At 35.3% G+C, this 21,065-nt stretch overlaps 1 protein-coding gene across 4 annotated transcripts in view; it reads left to right on the top strand.

Moving 5' to 3' along the window:
• FBXL17 (F-box and leucine rich repeat protein 17) overlaps positions 1-21,065 on the top strand; it is a 546,079-nt gene that overhangs the window by 2,021 nt on the left and 522,993 nt on the right. For 3 of the 4 annotated variants that reach the window (XR_012413998.1, XM_005557482.4, XM_073994013.1), the window contains exons 2-3: positions 12,387-12,509; positions 15,355-15,612. Coding sequence is in view for 3 of the 4 variants with exons in the window: in XM_005557482.4 (XP_005557539.1) it covers positions 12,387-12,509; positions 15,355-15,612 (381 nt within the window). In the remaining variant the exon portion in view is untranslated. The remainder of the gene's footprint in view (positions 1-12,386; positions 12,510-15,354; positions 15,613-21,065) is intronic. The other variant, XM_065545845.1, reaches the window with a different exon arrangement.

Genomic DNA, 21,065 nt, shown 5'->3' with positions numbered 1-21,065 from the left:
TTGCTCCTGTGGAGCTGACAGTCTAGTGGGGCTTGAAGTGGTCGAATGACTTGTGCAAGGTCACATACAGAAAGTAAAGGGCAGATCTAGGTCTTGAATGAGGGAATTTAAGACCACCTGACTTTAAAACCCCTTTGTTTATGCTATGTTGTAATGCCCTTCTACAGTTTAGCCTTTGCATAAAAGCATGCAGATTACCAGAGGTAAGCGCAGATGTATTTTTTGTTGGGAAATGGGTGAGTAGAGGTAGGTGTCCTATATGAACTTTGTGTCATTTTCAACTATCAAGGATATTTTGCAGTTTTGTCAATGCTAGTGACAAACTTTAGTTACATAATAGAGTTTTTCTTAAGTTATTAACTTTTTTCCTCTTTTTCTGTCTTCTCCCACCCTACCCTATGTGGAGCTTAATAAATATAAACCATTTTCATTGTGGATGATACTAGAGACTATCCATAAATAATCTTGATAAGAATTTGGCTACTTTTACCGTTACTGAAGTAACTGTCAGTAATTACAATTGTTATTGTCACCAATATAGTTTCTGTGACTAGACTTTTTGCATATTTACAGTACTGTGTGTTTGGGTCTTTTTTACTGTGATATTAATGTTCTTGTGAATGATACAGCAAGAAGGTGGGAAAACTTACATTTCCTTGTGTCAAAATGTAATGATCTAATTCTTATGGAGGTCTACTTGTTGGAAGAGTAATTCCCTACTCTTTGTGTGCAGAGGTGCATTTTAGGACAAAGGGAACTTTCTTGAGTCCTTTAAATCACTGGATGATATGGATAAATAAAATATCAACAAATATTTGGTATAGAAATTTGATTGCTCTCTTCTTATTTGGCAAATAAGACTGTTTCAAAATGAACCAAAACAAAGCCAGGTACCTTCTACTTTTTTACTTAAACCATTATTTCATGAGGTAAAAAACATTTTAATGCCAAGGAAAAAAAAAGGGGGACATGGGCTCATAATAAAGAGAAACTCTAATAGAATAAAATAAACTTATTCTATTAATACCGCATTGTTCTTTTTCATATTTTTTCCTGAGGATTGTTGAAAACTTTGTCTAAAGGACATATGGGAATTACCATGGACTTGCCCTATTGTGTGTATTTGGACATGTTATGTAGATTTCCATTCCTTGTATTAGAAAACTCTAATAAAGATTCTCTGTCTGAGTCTGATGGTCCTAGTGGTATTCAGCACGAAGTGAGTTGTACTATCTGGGATGAATTGAATTAGTGATTGTTCAGTGTCTGCCAACCCCAGTTTTTGGGTGCAGAGACTCTGGATTCATAGTCCTGTTGAATGCTCTCTCTCCTTTAAGTGCAGTGCCTGGCATATAGTAGCACTCAGTAAATACTTACGAATGAATGTATGATCAGGTGTTTGGAGTCTGGGCTCTGAGACTCAGGGTGAATATGCCACACCACGAAGGGATATTTCTAAGCAATGTCCGTATTCTGACTGGAGTTACTGTTTGAGCCACGGTAGAGCCATGTGGTGGTGAAAGGGTTCTAGCTCTGCTGGTAAGGACTGCAGTTGTTTGACTTGGAGCAGAGAAGACTTAAGGAGCTATGACCATTTTTCTTTTCTAATATTAGAAGGGTTGTTGCATAGAGAGGCACAAGTCCATCATCACTGTTGGAAAACATTCTTAGAAATTACACCCTTTTCTCCTGGTAGTGAGTCAATAGCTATAATAATTGTATTGCTTTTGCTTCATCTTTTATGCTATGAAGTTACTATAGCTGTAAAAACAAACAAACAAACAAAAAAACAAACGAGGCGGGTAGAATTTGGGAGAGAAATGTGAGGATGTTTAAGAATTTAAAGGATTTTTTTTGGGAAAGCTACCATACTTGCCTTTTTTTTTTTTTTTAATGGCGAAGGGGAAAAACTAAACGATGTGTTGCATCCTAGACTGATTTTTGGCTCAATATCAGTAAGGATGTTTTTCTTTTGTGTAGGTTAATAAATATTACCTGCTTTAAAGCAGTCAAAAATGCATTTTAATAGTTTCTTTAAAAAGTTGTTTAGCTTTGGCAAAATACCCTGTTTTATGCTTATTACCCACATCTTAAATTTCTTCACTTGGATAAACCAAATCTGGATTTAGTCAATGGCCTGTGGTTTATAACAGCCATACCACTTTTACAAAAAAGATAACAGCTAAAGTCAGGCATGTTTCAGACAAGATGCTACTTGGTTCCAGTGACCATGCCCTACATGTTGATTGTTAACTGACAAATTAGCCCTTTAAGACCGCATAGTCCTTTAACCTTAAAAATATGATCTAGGCCTCCTAAATTTTTATTTTCTCATTTATAAAATGAGGAGGACGGGCATAAAAATATTCACAAGAAATGTACTTTCACCTGTGGCTGCATGAAGAGTTTGGTGAATCCTTTCCACACACAAAAAAGTATAAAACTGGCAAAATTGCCCAAAACTATTTGAACTCTGGAAATCAACCAAAAGCAAAGAAAAACACGGAGAAACATTTATTCTTAGGAAAACTGTTAGAGCTTCAGGTAAGAATAGTGCAAGTCTACAGCATTCTCATGTAGGCTTCTAATGTGACCTCCTGTCCCAGCACTTTTGGCAAGAACTGTAGTTTGGAAAACCAGCAGCTTTGCTGCCAGCGAGTTGATTCAATTTGAGGCAATGAATAAAAACCTTTGTCGATAAAATGTACTGAACTTGGTAGGGAAAAAGAAGAAAAAACCATGTATTTGCTCCTTTAAGGTTGTAGTGCCAGTTGGGGTGAGTGGAAGACATTAAAAGGCAGACCCTGGAAATGAGAGAACCATAAAGGGATGACCACTCCACATATCCTGGCATATTGTGGAACTATGCACATGTGTAGGGGAGACCTGAGGTTTTCTAACTGAGAGCAAGGGCCAAGGCAGATGAGAATTCTCTAAGCTTTGAATATGCCCTTCTTAACCCACACACAGATTGAAGAGCAGGCTCAAGCTGTTTGAGCGTATCTTTGGCATATACATAGCTGAAAACTAAGCTATTCAGACACAGGATGACTCCCTAGAAAGCCAGGCTAAAATATATATATGTGAATTAAAATCTGAACAGAGGTAGTCACACTGCCCAGAACACAGATTCCACAGTTTAGGGCCAGACATGCTAAAAGGCTTGGAAATATACAATTCTGCACTGGCGGCCAGGCGTGGTGGCTCACACCTGTAATCTCAGCTTGAACCTGCGAGGTAGAGATTGCAGTGAGCCGAGATCATGCCGCTGCACTCCAGCCTGGCAACAGGGTGAGACTCTGTCTCAAAAAAAAAGAAAAAAAGAAAAAAATATATACGCTGGCTGTGTCATCCAAAATGTCCAGTTTCTAACAAAAAATTTTAAGACACGTAAAGAGACCCATACTGAGGGAAAAAAAAGGCAGTTAATAGAAACTGACTCTGAGTGAGCCTAGAGATTAGACTGAGCAAAGACTTCAAACTGCTATTATAAACATGGTAAAAGAAAGGAAACATTATTTAAATAATTACAGTAGAATATGATGACATTGACCCAACAAATTGGAACTCTCAATAAACAAATGAGAGCTTTAAAAAAAGTTTTATTCTTTTTGATGCTATTATAAATGGAAGTGCTTGCTTAATTTCATCTTCAGATGATTCATTGCTAGTATATAAAAATATTTGCAGCTGGGTGCGGTGGCTCATGCCTGTAATCCCAGCACTTTGGGAGGCCAAGGTGGGTGGATCACGAGGTCAGGAGATCGAGACCATCCTCGCTAACATGCTGAAACCCCATCTCTACTAAAAAAAATACAAAAAAATTAGCTGGGCGTGGTGGTGGGCGCCTGTAGTCCCAGCTACTTGGGAGACTGAGGCAGGAGAATGGCGTGAACCCAGGAAGCGGAGCTTGCAGTGAGCCGAGATTGTGCCACTGCACTCCAGCCTGGGCGACAGAGTGAGACTCCGTCTCAAAAAAAAAAAAAATTGCTTATTCTAACATTAAGTTTTGTGTTTATTCTCTGGGATTTTCTCTATATAAGATCATGAAATCTGTGAATATAGGATGTTTTAATTCCAGTTCCCCAATCTGGATGCCTTTTATTTATATTCCATGTCTAATTGCCTTGGCCGGAATCTCCAGTACAGTGTTGCGTAGAAGTCATGATGCAGACATCCTTCTTCTGTTTCCAATTTTGGGGAAAAACTTTTAGTCTTTTACCATTAAGTATAATGATAACTAGGGGTTTTTGGTAGATGCTGTTTCTCAGGTTGAGGAAGTGTTCTTTTATTCCTATATTTCTGAATGCTTTAATCAAGAAAGGGTGTTGGATTTTGTCCAGTGCTTTTTCTTGAATCAATTGAGATGATCTTTTTTTTTAAACCTTTATTCTATTAATATGGTGTGTTACATGGGTTTTTTTCATATGTTGAACCATCCTTGCATTCCAAGGGATAAATCCTACTTGGTCATGGTGTATAACCCTTTTACTATACTGTGGATTTAGTTTCCTTATATTTTATTGAAGATTTTCACATCTGTATTCATAAGGGACATTGGTCTATAGTTTCTTGAGATTTCTTTGCCTGGCTTTGGTATCAGAATATGCTGGCCTTATAGCATGAGTTAGGAAGTGTTATCCCATCCTCTCAGTTTTTGGAAGAATTTAAGATAGATTGGTTTTCATTCTGATTTAAGCATATTACTAGTGAGGCTATCTGGTTCTTGTCTTTTCTTTGTTGTAAGTTTTTTGTTTTTTATTACATATTCCATCTTTTTACTTGCTGTACATCCATTCAGATTTTCTGTTTCTTTTGAGTCGGTTTTTATAGTATATATTCTAGGAATTCGTCATCTATTTCATCAATTTGGCAGCACACAATTACAGTATTCTCTTATAATTGTGTACTTTTTGTAAGGTTGGTATTAATGTTCCCATTTTTATACATGATTTTAAAATTTGAATCTCTCTTTATTCTTAGTCTAGCCAAAATTTTGTGTGTGTGTGTGTGTGTGTGTGTGTGTGTGCAGGGTCTCTGTCACCCAGGCTTGAGTGCAGTGATGTGATCATAGCTTATAGCTATGTAAATGGAAGTGCAGCCTTAAACTCCTGGGCTCAAGTGGCTTTCCCTCCTCTCAGCCTCCTGAGTAGCTGGGTCCACAGGCATGCTGGCGCATGCCTGGTTAATTTCTTAAATAATTTTTGTAGAGACAGGGTCTTGCTGTGTTTTCCAGACTGATCTCAAACTCCTGGCTTCAAGCAGTCCTCCCACTTTGGCTTCCCAAAGTGCTGGGATTATAGGTGTGAACCATTGTGCTTGGCCTGATCATGTTAAAGAATAAACTTTTGGTTTTGTTGATCATCTGTTATTTTTCTAGTCTATATTTCATTTGTATTAGCTCTATTTTTTCCCCTTGTTTCTGCTTGGTTTGTGTTGAGTTTTTTTTAATAGTTTCTTAAGGTAGAAGTTTAGGTTGCCAATTCAAGATCTTTCTTCTTTTTATATGTGGTTACTTGTATCTGTATCCCATATATTTTGCTATATGTTTTTGTTTTCATTAATTTCAAATTATTTTCAATTTTCTTTATTAGTTCTTCTTACTTGTTGATTGTTAAATTTTCATGTATTTGTGAAATTTCCAGATTTCCTCCTGTTAGTGATTTCCCCTCCTCTTCCCTCCCCTCCCTTCTCCTCTTTTCTTTCATTTTTTGAAACAGAGTCTCTGTATCACCCAGGCTGGAGTGCGGTGGCATGATCATGGCTCACTGCAACCTCTGCCTTCTGGGCTCAAGTAGTCCTCCCACCTCAACCTCTCTAGTACCTTGGATTACAGGTGCGCGTGCCACCACACCCACCTAATTTTTGTATTTTTTTTTGTAGAAATAAGAGTTTTGCCATGTTGCCCAGGCTGGTCTTAAACTCCTGGGCTCAAGTGATCTGTCTCCCTCGGCCTCCCAAAATGCTGGAATTATAGGCCTGAGCTGCCGTTCCTGGCCTCTGTTACTGATGTCCAATTTCCTTTCATTGTCATTGGAAAAGATACTTTGTATGAGCTTAATATTTTAAAATTTGTTGAGACTTGACTTGTAGTGTAGTATTTTAGACTTCGGTCTTTGAGAATGTTTTTACACACTTCAGAAGAATGTGTATTCTGTTTTGTGTAGTGTTCTAGAGATATCTGATAGGCCCAATTTAAGTTTTGTTCAGGTATTCATTTTACTTCTTCATCTCTTGTCTGGTTATTCTGTCCATTATTAAAAGTTGTGTGTTGCGGTCTCCAAGCATTAATGCAGAACTCTTTTTATTTTTTTTCTTTTCAATTCTGTCAGTTTTTGCTATATGTATTGTTCCATGCTTTTACTCTCAATCTGTATATAGTTTTGGATCTAAAGTGAGTCTCTTGTAAACAGTTTATAATTAGATTGTGTTTTTAAGTTTCATCCTGTCATTCATTGTGTCTTTCTTTTTGAGACAGGGTCTCAGTCTGTTGTCCAGGCTGGAATGCAGTGGCACGATCAGAACTCACTGCAGCCTCGACCTCCTGGGCTCAAGCTATTCTCCAACCTCAGCCTCCCATGTAGCTGAGACCACAGGTGCATACCACCATGCCTGGCTAATTTTGTCATTTTTTTTTTTTTTTTGTGGAGATAGGGTCTTGCCATGTTGCCCAGGCTGGTCTTGAACTCCTGGGCTCAAGTGATCCACTCAACACAGCCTCCCAAAAGTGCTAGAATTGCACGTGTGAGCCGCTGTGCCTGGCCTTGGCCCTATGTGTCTTAACCGGAAAGTTTAGCCCGTTTACATTTAGTGTAATTAGTGATAAGGAAATGCATTTACTATTTTATTGTTTGTTTTCTCTATGTCTTATATATTTTTTGTCAATTCCTCTGATGCTGTTCTTTATGTCAGGTATTTTCTAGTGTACCATTTTGATCCCCTTCTCATATGTACATATAATTCTCACATTATATAAATAAATGTAACATATCTAAATATATTAATATAAATCAAAAGTATAAATATGTTAATATATTTAAATATGTTATAAATAATCTAATATAACTAAAGTATAAATATATTAATATATTTAAATATATTATCTTTATGTAATGTGGGAATTATATGTATATATGAGAATTACATATATAAATAAAATACAGTAAATAATTATATGTGTATTTCACAGTATTTTCCCTGGGGGTTGTAATTAACACTATATATTATAACAATTTAGTTTGAATTAATACCAGTTTAGTTTCAGTGGTATATAAAAGCTTTGCTCCTGTATTTGTTGTTACTGACACAAGTTACAGCTTTATGTATTTTGTGCCAATCAATATAGATTCATAATTACTGTTTTATGTAGTCTTTTAAATCATATAGCAAAGAGGAGGCATTACAAACCAAAGACACATTAATATGCACTTTTATGTCTACCTATGTAAATACCAACAATTACTGGTGTCCTTTATTTGTTTTGTGATTTTAAGCCACTGTCTGATGCCCTTACATTTCAGCCTGGTGGACTCTTTATAGCATTTCTTTTAGGGGAAGTCTACCAGTCACAGACTTCCTCAGTTTTTGTTTATCTGGAAAGATCTTAATTTTGCCTTTATTTTTAAAGGGTTGTTTTACCAGATAGAGGATTCTTGGTTGACAGTTTCCTTTCAGCATTTTGAATATGTTATCCCACTGCCTTCTGGTCTCCAATGTTTCCAGTGAAATATCAGTTGTTAATCATATTGAGTGTACTTTTCATGAGTTGCATTTTTCTTGCTGCTTTCAGGGTTCTCTCGGTTTTTGTCTTTCAACAATTTGATTATGATGCATCTTGATGTGGATCTTTTTGCATTTATCCTGCTTGGAATTCATTGAATTTATGAGTTAGATTAATGTCTTTCATCAGATTTGGAAAGTTTTAGCCATTATTTCTTCAAATATTTAAGCCTCTTTCACTCTCTCTTCTTCTGTGACTCCAATTATATGCATGTTTGGTGGTGTTCCACAGGTATGTTCATTTTCCTTCAGTCCACAGACTCGGTAATTTTAATTTTAATTTTAATTGACCTATTTTTAGGTTTGCTGATTCTTTCTTCTTTAGAGGTTCAAGGGATTTTGATGCTTCTCAAGAAAGAGATATGATTATAAGAGGTGGTAACACACAGCAAGCTTCATTTGGTGGCAGTTGGACAGGATTACATGAGAGGAAAATTCCTTTACAGCATGAAGCTGTGCAGAGACTTACAGTGAGGTAGACCACCACCCAGAAGGGGAGAAGGGCAAGGCAACCCTTGTGGGATACAGGAGAATTGGAGAGCAGGCTTACCTGTCTGGGTGATGTCACTCAGCAGCATGGTGGGATGTGTAAAAAATTGAGTTTGGTACTAGCGGGCTCTTGAGCTAATGAGTCTCATCCTTCAATGAAGAAATAACCTAAGGACCAATACACAGAGGTCATCTTTGGCTCATTTATATAACACTTCTGCTTGCTCTAATCTGTTGACTCTCTGTGGTGAATTTTTAAATGTCAGTGATTGTATAATTTAGTTCTAGAATTCTTATTTGATTTATTTTCATAATTTCTACTTTATATTAATATTCTCTATTTGGTGAGACATTTCTACTTGGTTCTCATAATTTCCTTTAGTTCTTGGTCCGCAATTTTCTTTAAGTCTGTAAGCATGTCTTAAATTGTTGTCTTTGTCTAGTAAGTCCAACGTCTGGGTTTCCTCATGGGCAGTTTCTTTTCATTTCCTTTTTTCTTGTGAATGGACCAGCAAACTGTGGCCCTTCACAGGCCAAATCCACTGTCAGTTTTTGTAAATCATGTTTTATTGGCACATAGTTGTACACATTCATTTATGTTTTGTGTGCCAATAAAAGTTTATTTGGTTATCTGGCTAGAAAGATGGAGTGTCTCTCAGAGATACAGCCACTTGTGCTGCTGTGTGGTTTTGCATGACTGGAGCTGCTTTTATGATAAAATTAAGAAACAGTAGTGGGGATTCCTTGCTTACTTATTGGACCACAGAGTCTTCTTCACCAAATCTTTTGGCCAGAATGGTGGGTTTACTTTTGGGGTCTGTATTGCAGCTCTGCTACTGACATAGCATTTGAGACATAGCCAATAGGGAGAAAAGAGAAAAGGAGAAGAAAGGAAAACCAAAAATGAAGATTCTTCTCACATTCTCTGTCTTGCAGAGGCCCATTTTCCTGGTCCTTTGTCCAGAAAGATAGCTTTTTCTCTGAATTTTTGTTGATATTTACCTCCTGTGCATTTCTGTACAGGGCCACCCTGAATTCCATGCTAGGGGATTAAAGGGGGAAACAAAAAAAAAACCCTAGGAAACTCATCTCTGTTATTGACCATTCTTCAAATTTTGGTACCCTTCCACAATCCGTCACTAACTTTTTAGAGTTTTGAGGTAATTGCTTTTAGTATATTGTTCAGATATTTCAGTTGTAATGTCTGCAAGTGAAAGGCTGTAGTGGGCTTAATACATGTTTGCTGGCATGGGAGACAAATTTGCTAGTGACTTTTATGGTTTTTTTTTTTTTTTTTTTTGAGACGGAGTCTTGCTCTGTTGCACAGGCTGGAATGCAATGGTACGATCTTGGCTCACTGCAACCTCCACCTTCCAGGTTCAAATGGTACTCCTGCCTTAGCCTCCTGAATAGCTGGGACTACAGGCACGCGCCATGTCTGGCTAATTTTTGTATTTTAATAGAGACAGAGTTTCACCATTTTGGCCAGGCTGGTCTTGAACTCATGACTTCATGGTCCACCGGCCTCGGCCTCCCAATGGGATTACAGGCGTGAGCCACCATGCCAGGCCACTTTTATGATATTCTGTACTTCTCACTAGACATGTTGGAGGAAAAGCTGGTTGTGAAGGGAACAGGCAGTTGTTTTCCCAAGGCCCAAGATTTAAACATAGTAGAGATTCAAGCTTATACGTCTACAACTTTTGTCCATATAGAGGTAAGTTGTTTCGGTCATAATTATAATTGAAATCATTTATGTATTACAACAAATCCTTGACTAATAGCCTTTAGTTCAACATCATTTTGTTATAATGTTGATGAGAGAAAAAAAAAAAAACAATTCCTAGCCGGGCCCACTGTCTGTGTAGAGTTTGCATGTTCTCCCCATGCCTGCACATGTTTTCTCTGGGTACTCTGATTTGGTTTCTTCCCACATCGCAAAGCTGTGTACATTAGGTTGTGTATAAGGTGTGCATATGTCTAGATGGTCCTGGTATGAGTGAGCGTAGGTGTGCCCTGTGGTGCATTGGTGCCCTGTCCATTGTTAGTTCCTACTTTGTGCCCTGACCGCTGGTCACCTGCAACCCTGAACTGGAATAATTGGGTAAATAATGATCTTACTTGTTTTTATTAATTTTTTTAAATGTATAGCTCACATTTATTTCAGTGTTTAATCTTATTTAATAATTCCTTTAAATTAGTATCTTTTATATTCAGTTTTATTTGATTGCCTCAAAAGTATCTTCTTAGAGTTAGTTCAATTCTGGTTGCCAGTGTGGCCCACACATGGTATTTGTTGATATAGCTTTTAATTTTCCAAGATTTGTTTTGGCCCTCATCCTGACCCTAATCATCTTTTTATGATGTAACTTTTAAAAATTATTTTTTAGAGTAGATGTTATTTTGGAATAATTTTATTTTTATTGTATATAGTTAAAATATATGGTGTTTCGACATGGAATACTTTTAGATTTATAGAAAAATTGCAATGATAGTACAGAGATTTCCTCTGTATTCCTTATCTAGTGTTGATGAAAGCAGTCAAACTCTGTAAAATATTTGAAGAGATTTACTCTGAGCCACATGTGAGTGATCAGTGGCCTGTGACACAGTCCTCAGGAGATCTTGAGAACATGTGCCCAAGGTGGTTGGGCACAACCTAGTTTTGTACATTTTAGGGAGACACGAGACATAAGACATACATTGGTTCGGTCCAGAAAGGAGGGACAGACTCAAGTCAGGACTTCCAGGTTATAGGTAGTTAAAAGATAAAAGGTTGCATTCTTTTGGGTCTTTTATCAGCCTTTCACTGAATACATAATTTACACCTGAGGGGGTGTAGAGGCATAATCACTTTTGCCTTAGTCTGACTCAGAGAACCTGCATTTTAATATAAACAGTCTGGCAGAGGAAGCAATCAGATATGCATTTGTCTCAGGTGAGCAGAGGAATGAGCGTGTTCTGTCGTCATTTGTCCCACATCTGTGAAGAGAAGCTATCAATTTACGTGGTCAGGGTGAAATTCAACAGAATTGCTTTAGGGTCAAGATCTTGAGGTTCACAGAGAATTTCCTTGTGGTCAAATTGTGAGGGAAGTACGTAGCTTTTTTTTTTTTTTTATTTTTTATTTTTTTTAAATCCTTGTAGCTATCTTATTTAGGAATAAAATGGGAGGCAGGCTTGCCTGATGCAGTTCCCACCTTGACTTTTGTCTTTGGCTTAGCAATTTTGGGGTCCCGAGACTTATTTTCCTTTCATACCTGTTTGCTTTCCCTGATTTTATTTTCTTCTGACACTGTGGTACATTTGCCAAAACTATGAAATCAGCATTGGTACATTACTATTAGTTAAACTCCAGTCTTTATGTGGTTTCACCAGTTTTTCCATTAATGTCTTTTTCTGTGCCAAGGATCTAACTGGGTACCATTAGTTGTCATTCTTTCTTAGTCTCCTCTGGACTGTGATACTTTCTTTTTTTTTGTTTGTTTTTCATGACCTTGAATTTTTTGAGGAGTTTTGATTCAGTATTTTGTAGAATGTCCCACATTTGGTATATATATTTTCTTTATTATTAGATTGGGGTTATGAATATTTTGGAAAAGATACCATAAAGGTTAAGTACCTTTCTTATGATTTACTTTTGTTTTTCTTTTTTTCTTAAATCATATATGAAAAGTTCTTGTGGCTCCAAGGTCAAACTGTGAAACTTCAGAGTAATCTCAAGTTTGTCATTCTTTCTTCCCTAGTCTTTTTTCCCTTCCCAGAAAGGTAAATAGTTTTTTTTTAATTAGTTTTTGGTTTATGCTTTCAATTCTTTGTTGTTGTTGTTGTTTTTTAAATATAAGCAAACACAAAGATGTACATGAACACACATGTCAGTACATGCCTGTTCTCTTCCCCTCCTCTTCTTACAGAAAAGATAACATCAGTTCGTTTTTAGCTCCTATATCATAGTTTCTCTTTAAGGTGGTCTCTTTCAGTGACTTACAGTAATGGCCACTTTTATTCAAGAAGGTTTTCTTTTTAAAAAGTTAACTTTTTCTAACTATAATAGAAACCTTTTCCTGTGCCTTGAAAATGTTTAGCACATATTACATGGTACCATTTTTTATTCACAGATATTTTCCAATTTGTCACTGGACGAGCGTTGCCTTTCTGCATCATTGGTTTGCAAGTACTGGCGTGACCTTTGTTTAGACTTCCAGTTTTGGAAGCAGCTGGATCTTAGTAGTCGTCAGCAGGTATGGAATTGAATTCTAAGTAACAGTCATATGACCTACTCAAAAAATATCTTTATTCCTCTTCAGAAATCTTTACTTTCTTCTTGTTTTTTAAGATAGTTCAAATGACTATAATCTACAGTTTCGTGCTTTTTTAGTTTTTTGTGTATATGATTTCAAGTTAAAGCTAGATTCTCATAGTAAACAAGATGGTTTTTCATGTAGATTGGTAATTTAGGGTTGCTTTTTAATTCTTTTTGTCTTTGTCTTTTTCCATTACCTTTTCAAAAACTTATTAAAGTTCTTTCTGTGGGAGATCATATTACAAATAGTTTAATAGTAGAAAATGATGGCAAACATTTTTGTAGCACTGCCTCTGTGCTGTGTACTGTTCTAAGGACTTTATACATATTAATTCATTTGATCCACCCAACAACTCTGTGAGTATATACTATTATTTTTTCTGGTTTACAGATGAAGAAATGGAAGTAAAATGGGCTACGATAACCTTTTTTTTTTTCCTTAACTTTCCTTTTGGTGGACTTTCTACTCTTCCTGTTGCTTAGCTGCCTAATGTGTTTTATAGGGGCATAAATTAGGAAAAAAGAGTTTGTAGTGTTTATTGCAAACAGTTTTTTGGACTTGTTAGATTCCATTTTTAAAACTTGATGACATTTGGCATTAGAAGTTTGTAAAAATATCAATAAGAATAGCATTTTATTGAAGTACTAAACCTGGTCTAAGTTCTGCCGTGGTATATTACTACTGGTGTGCTGATAAATGTTTAGCAACTAGCTTTAGAAAAAGCCCTGATTTGTAATATTTGCCAATTTCTATTACATAAAAACTCCCACCATGACCAGTGTCAAGCTACACGTTATGCCATTGAATGCAGATTTGGAAAGAGGGGCACACTATAAACTCTTGTGAATTGCTACGAGCCAGCTCCAGCACACTGGTAGTGTATGTGTTTGTGTGTGTGTAACACACACTTTAACCCAGTTAAGCAAGCTCACAAGGATTTGTGTGTAAGTTGTTCCCTTTCTGTTTTTCTGCTTCATTGGTAAGAGATTAAAACAATTAAGATAATTGTTATTTACCTGCTTGGGTTCATGATATTTATGTCCAAGGAAAATGGTGAGGGAGTTAGTTGTGGGCAGTAGAATGGAGAGCAGATATGTGTAAAGCAATCTATTGACTTGCTGCATCATTGCTCTTGAATGTTTGAGTTATTTATTATGAACTCAGACTAAGAATAGCTTCCTCTTCCACCCCCAACCCCTTCCCCACCCAGCCCGCTGCTGGTAGTAAGGTGTGGAGATGAAAAAGTAAAAAATAAAAGGAGAGGTATGTCAGAGTTTTAACTTTTCTGAGAACTGTGTTTATGTTGTTTCCAACAAGTGTAAACAAAGATAGTTTTATCTTTGGCTCTTACTCCAAGTGCTACTTAACAGTGTAGTTCTTTCCTTCTATTCTACATTTCATTTGCGTTTTCTGTCTCCATTATTTTTACTGAAAGGACTTGAATAACGTTAACTTTGTTTTGTATTTTGGAAATGTGGTGATTGGTCACAGAATATGTATAGGCTAGTTTTAAAACAAAAATTCAGATGACCATCTGAATTTTTCACTAGATGAATTGAGTCTTCTGTGAAAAGCTTTTTGATGTGGACATTTCTATATAGTCTTTGGTGTTTTGATATGCAAAATAGTATATTTTCTAACCTATGAATTATATGTGAGGTACTGTTTCTCACAGAAACAGTAAAAGATTAAAAAACTTATGTGCTGTGGTATCATCTGATATTAAGTATAAAAGTAAAGATTCATATAACATTATTACTGATGTATACTATTTCATGGGTTACAAATGGAAAGTGAAACATTGAAAATCTCAATATAGTTTTGTTTGTGGTGAGTTTTTGCTGAATTTGAATTTTCCCACTAAGGATAGATTTTTAGGCTTTTAATGAAATGAATACATATCCTTTGTTGGTGTTTTCTGATACCACTTCTGACATCAAGTATGTGGAGTTTTTCCACACTAACAAATAATTTTCTGACACTAACTGGTTGTACAACAATTTAATTCAGCTAACTCCCAGAGGTATCATTGAGTTTAAGGGCTCAGTCCCACAAGACTAGCCACACTTCAGATGTCAGTTGCAAGTCCCAGAAGCCACCTGAACTTCTCACTGACAAATTATAAACTTGTGAGTCCCTTAATTTCTTTCTCGGTTTTGATAGTTAGCCACAACTATTCACAGAATTGTGGAAAATACTTATTATATTTACTGGCTTATTATAAAAGATATAGCATATAGCTTAGAGCCAGCCAACTGGAAGAGATGCAGAAGGCAGGGTATGGAATATACCTCCCTCTCAGCACTGTGATGTGTTTACCATCTGAATCTCTGTCATTTGAGTTTCTATAACCCAATTTCCAGCTTCCGTCCTCTCCTGTAAGTAGTGCTGAAAGTAATCACCCTTTAATCAAGGGTTTAGTTTTTCTGGTAAACAGTCCCCATCCTGAAGCCATCTAGGCGTCCCACTCTAAGTCACTTCATTAGTATGAACTCAGGTGTGGTCTAAAGGGCTTGTTATAAATAACTAAAGAAATTCTATTGCTTAGGAGATTCCAAGAGTTTTGGGAAATCTGTGGCAAGAATTTGGAACAAAGACCAAATACAATATTTTTATTATACCAAATTCTTGTTATGCTTCAATATTAAGATGGTTTCTCTTTTGATTGTATTGTTCATGCTGTAATCTAATTAGTATATTGTTTATTGTGGAACATTTAAATAATGGAAAATAAATTTTTGTTTTTAGCAAAAGTTTAAATTTATTACTTTTTCTCTTCCAGGTCACTGATGAATTATTGGAAAAAATTGCATCAAGAAGTCAGAATATAATTGAAATCAACATTTCTGATTGTCGCAGTATGTCTGATACTGGCGTATGTGTTCTAGCATTTAAATGTCCTGGACTTCTTAGGTATACAGCCTACAGGTGTAAACAACTTTCTGACACCTCTATTATTGCGGTTGCCTCTCACTGTCCTTTACTTCAGAAAGTGCATGTAGGCAACCAGGACAAACTTACTGATGAAGGACTCAAGCAGGTAAATTTTAGCATTTATAAAGTGATTTTACTTGAATTAATTCAAAATGTTTTCTAGCAACATTTTAAATGGTTATGTTAAAAATAATTCCCAGAGACTCAAGTGAGTCATCTTTTTTACCTATTAATGAATATTTGTTTAGATTAGTTAACTAGAGTGCCATGGTTATAATCAGTAAATTAACTGCTGTGTTTTGTAGTGAGAGCCTGAACTTCTGTGACCAGCCATTTTATAAATTTATGCTTTTGTTACTTAAATTTTTTTTACCACATTTTGCTTTGGGCAACTGCATAGTTTGGGTCAGCATGAGGTTTTAAAAATTAACTTTTAATTCCCCTTTTATTATACTAGATGACATATATACTTAAATATCTAAATGTTGAAGGGATAAATGGAAGTCCAAATTGAAGATTATAAAAGTTAGAACAAAGGGCTAATTACCTATATTTGGTACAATAAGGGGTTAAAAATAGTATTATGCATACTTTCTGTTAATTACACTTCCTTTGGAAATGGCATTTAAGGTTTCTTGGCTCAGAGTGGATTATTTATTCAGCAGATGAATATCCTTAAATTTAAACCTTATACATGAATTAACTGAAAGCTTGGTATAAGAAGAAATTTGGGAAGACTCTATCCTAAATAGTGAGTACTGAGTGTGTCAGTACAACTTATATATTAAGAATGTTACCAACTTATAAGGGAGCCTATTTTGTTTGCAAAGGCATATTGTGCAAAAAGACTTACTTGTTTTAATATTTTTCTTGATTCATTTCTGCTATGTACAGGATTATTTACTAGCAAAGCATTTCATGAAGTTCTTAAACATATTAAATTTTTTATGAAGAAATATATATTTTGTGTGTATAGCATGATTTTATTTACTTTGATGGAAATTTCTCAGCAATTTATATTTAACAATGAAACATTTCAAAAAGGTGTATGTATTTATTAAGAACTGGAATAAATCTATTTCATATTTAATTCTGATATAACACAAATAGGTAATAGTTTAGCAGACTTCTTAGGGTATACCTAGTAATTTTTGTGAAAAAGAGTAAGATTGTAGTCATGGTTGAAGTAGAGAAGGAGCAAAATTTAATATGCCAATCAAGTATTATGAATTTATCTTATATTTACAACTTTGAGAGTAATCATGGAAATCTTCCCTAGAATGTGAGGTGTTTTGGAGCCTGTTACTTAGATGTTTCCTTCAGATATTTATGGTTTCTGAATTATGAATTAGTTACATGTGAGGTAGTATTCTGATAAAAGTAGCAAAACAATCAAATTTTTTTCCCCTTAGGTAGTTTTCTTCGTAAGTAATTACGTAGGATCTCATTGCAGTGTGGAGAATATTTTCCTGTACTTAAGACTGCTGTAGCAGGGTATGTTTGATTTCATAATAGACTCTCTCCTCTGATGGAATAGTGTTATGGGTATAGTAGAAAGAGAATTGCTTTCATATATACATAAAATAGAAATTAAGTTTTATGAAACAATACATATCCTTATGTGCAATGCACATTGATATTATCTGTTCTGTTCTATTATGTTAAATGTTGGCCTTGACCCATTCACTAAATTAATTTTATGACCTAGTGATATTTCATAAATCCAACTATGGATTTGTATTATGGTTTTAGTAAACTAACAATGTTATGTTAAAATGTATAATAGAGTTACAAAAGCCAAAGAGGGAACTAGCCATAATTGATGACTTACCTGGGACTGTTATTTTTTCTTGAACTCATTAATTTAGCAATTGACTGAATTTTTGATTCTACAGATTAAGTTGTTGCAGGGTTCTGTTTTTTTCCTCTTCTGTCAGTAAAAATTGACAAATGTTTTAGAATGATATATGTAAATTTTATTGATAATTTCTTTAAAATATATTTTCTTTATAACTGCTATAATTTTGATTGACTTTAGCGGATACCAAGTATGTGTGCCTTTTGAATTCTGTCAGTTTGTTTACAAAAAGAGTTGCTTAAAGCATTTCAATTTGGAGCTCTAATAGATGTAGACTCTAATGTTTTAAATATCGGATTCTGCTTAACAATATTTCTTAAACATGGTGAAGCACCTAAAAAAGGCTGGTTTTGGCTGAATACTATCCTCTTTGTGAAATACCACCCTGAAATATTTATATTTTATGTTCGTAATAGTTACTCAAAATAATTTAACCAGTGGAATGTGTTTCTATTATATATATATCTTTTAAAACTACAATCATGTATCTAGGGGAAAAATCTATTTAGGAATAAGAGGCTGTTTCAATTTTCTGAAGTTTTGTTATCATCTAGCACTTGCCAGCAAACAAACGGTAATTGTAGTCAAAGTATTAAAATGTATCTAAGAAATTTTATACATTAAGTTACTATTTTATGTGACTTAAATATTTGCAGTTTTAGCAATTTAACATTCCAACTCATAGTGAGCAGTAGAAATTTCTGGAAATAAGTCACTGTAGGCTTTTTTTCAGAAAAAATGGTGCAAAAATAATAAATGTTACGTTGCTAAATTTTGAAATCTGGCTATACTATCAATTTTTAGGTCTTTAAAAATAACTATGTAGAGTACTATCAGGAAAATGTTGGAGCAGGCAGCTCCAAAACCCTACCTCTCCATAAAAACATTGAAAAACAAGCCTAAACTATCAGATCCAACTTTGTCAGAACTCTGGAAATGTCAAAGGTTTATAGTAACCAAAGAAATGCTGAGACAAGAAAAAGGCAACTGAAAGGTGGAAGGAATACTTTGTGGCTTTTTTACTTGCCTGTGCCTCACCCCTTCCCCAGCTTGGCAACAGTCTTGAAGATGACAGTCCACATTCCCAGTGTGGGCCCAGATCCCTGGTTCCAGAGGGAGCAAAGCAGACCTTATTTGCAGATTATTTGTTTGTCTGATCAACCTACTTGAGAGCTATTTGAAGGGCTGATGCAGATGCCTATATATCTGTTTTACCTAATTTAGAACCCAGTCAGGGAGGAAAATTGTGGGCATTGGTTGAACACATTATAAAGCAAATGAAAAAAACTTGCTTTTGGGCAAGCTTCTTTGGGCAATAGATTATGGTGAGACATACAATTGACCTAGGAAAAAGAGCCTGGGAGAGAGTTTTTTATTATTTTTGTTTTGAAATTAGGACAATCAGCCTCAGTGTACAGAAGGGAATTTAGAAAGCTGCATGCATGCCCAGGGCAGGACATATGTTCAAGAAAGACCTAAGAAGACCATAAAGTTTATCACTGTGTGCTTGCTAGGCCCAGTACAAGCAGTAAGTAAAGGCCAAGGCAGAGTTGTGAATGGTATGGCTAAGTCTTAAAGGAATATCCCAGCACAGCGCCAGTCTGCAAAGACTAGGATAAGTGCTTTTGTTTTTTTGTTTTAGTTTTGTTTTTAAGCTTTGACATCCAAGGAAATCTCTTTCAAAATGCTGGCTGAATGCAAGCTAAGCCTTGATTAATCAAAAACAGTGAAGCGTAGGGAGGTGGGGAGAATCTAATTTCCCAAGTTACCACGTTATAATCTAATGTTTTAGTATTTAGTTTTCAACAAGAAATTACAAGGCATGTGAAGAAAAAAGTATTGCTCATTAAAACAAAAAAGAATAAGTAGAACCCATTCTTGAGGAAGCCTGGACATTGGATTTACTAGATAAAGATTTTAAATCCATTATCTGAAATATGCTCAAAGACATAAAGGAAACCATGGCCAAAGAACTGAAGGAAATTAGGAAAATAATGTATGAACAAATAGAGAATATCAATGAAGAGCTAGAAATTATGGAAAAAACCAAATAGAAATTCTGGAGCTGAGAAGTACAATAACTGAAATAAAAAATTTACCAGAGGGATTCAAGAGCTGATGTGAGCAGGTGGAAGAAAGAATAAGTGAACCTGAAGATAGGACAACTGAATTTATTGAGTCTAAGAAACAGAAAAAAGAGTGAAGAAAGGTAAGTAGAGCCTAAGAGATGGGTGGGACATCCATCAAGCAGAAGAGCATTCACATTTTAGTAATTCCAGAAGGAAAGGAGAAATAAAAGGGGCAAGAAGAATATTTGCAGCAATAATGACCCAAATTTCCAAAATTTGGTGGAAGGTATGCATCTATACATTCAAGAAACTCAACAAACTCAGGTAGGATAATGTCAAAAAGATACAAACTGAGACACATTATAGTCTAATGTGTCAAAGACACATTCTTGAAAAGACAGAATCTTGAAAGCAGCAAAAGATAAGTGACTCATCACATACAAGCACTTCTCAATAAGATTTACAACTGTTTTATCATCAGAAACTATGGAAGCCAGAAAGCTGTGGGCTAACAATATTTAAAGTGTCAAAAGAAAAAAAAAGTCAAGCAAGAATTCTGTATCTGTCAAAACTATTAAAGAATAGGGGGCCACTCAAGGGGACATTAAGATATTTCCAGATAAGCAAAAGCTAAAGGAGTTTGTTACTAATAGATCTGCCCTACAAGAAATGCTCCTGGGAGTTCTGCAGGCTGAAATAAGATACTACATGGTAAATGAAAGTCGTATGAAGGATAAAGAAAACTGATAAAAGTAACTACATAGAGGTTGAAAGGATGGAAAAAGATATTCCACACCAGAAGAGAGCTAGAATAGCTGTTTTATTATAAAAAAACAAAACAAAACAAAACAGATTTTAAGTCCAAAGGGATCCAAGAGACAAAGAGAATTATTGTATATTGATAAATATATAATATTAATCTGTCAGGAAGATACAGCAATTATAACCACGTATGTACCTAACAACAGAATCCCTAAAATATATATAGCAAAAATTGAAAGACTTGGAGAGAGGAATAGACAGTTGTACATTAATCATTTGAGACTTAAGTAATTCGCTTTCAATAGTGAATAGCACAACCAGGAAGAAGATTAACAAAGAAGTAGAGGATGAACAGTGCCATGAACCCATTGCACCTAGCAGATATGTACAGTACACTCAAGAACAGAAGAATACACATTCTTCTCAAGTGCACATGGAACAGTCTCACAAATAGACCATATGTTTGATCACAAAACAAGTTTTATACATTTAAAAAAGATTGAAATCATTCAGTGTGTCTTCCCTAACCATAATGGAATGAAACTAGAAATCAATAATAGAAGGAAAATTGGAAAATACTCAGATATGTAGAAATTAATTAACAGAGCCTTGCAAAACCAATGGATTATAGAAGAAATTACAAAGGAAATTAGAAAATATCTTGAGATGAGTGAAAATGAAAGCACAACATTCCAAAACTCAAGGGATGTAGCAAAAGCAGTGCTTAGAGGGCAGTTTATAGCTGTAAAAGCTTACATTAAAAAAGAAGATCTGAAAGCAGTAATCAAAGCGTACACCTTGAGAAAGAAGAGCAGACTAAACCCAAAGTTCGTGGAGGGAAGGAAACAATGATCAGAGCAGAGATAAACA

Source organism: Macaca fascicularis, chromosome 6 (assembly GCF_037993035.2).
Source record: "Macaca fascicularis isolate 582-1 chromosome 6, T2T-MFA8v1.1".
In the NCBI taxonomy this organism is placed as follows: domain Eukaryota; kingdom Metazoa; phylum Chordata; class Mammalia; order Primates; family Cercopithecidae; genus Macaca; species Macaca fascicularis.
This window is presented reverse-complemented; position numbering and strand designations above follow the sequence as displayed.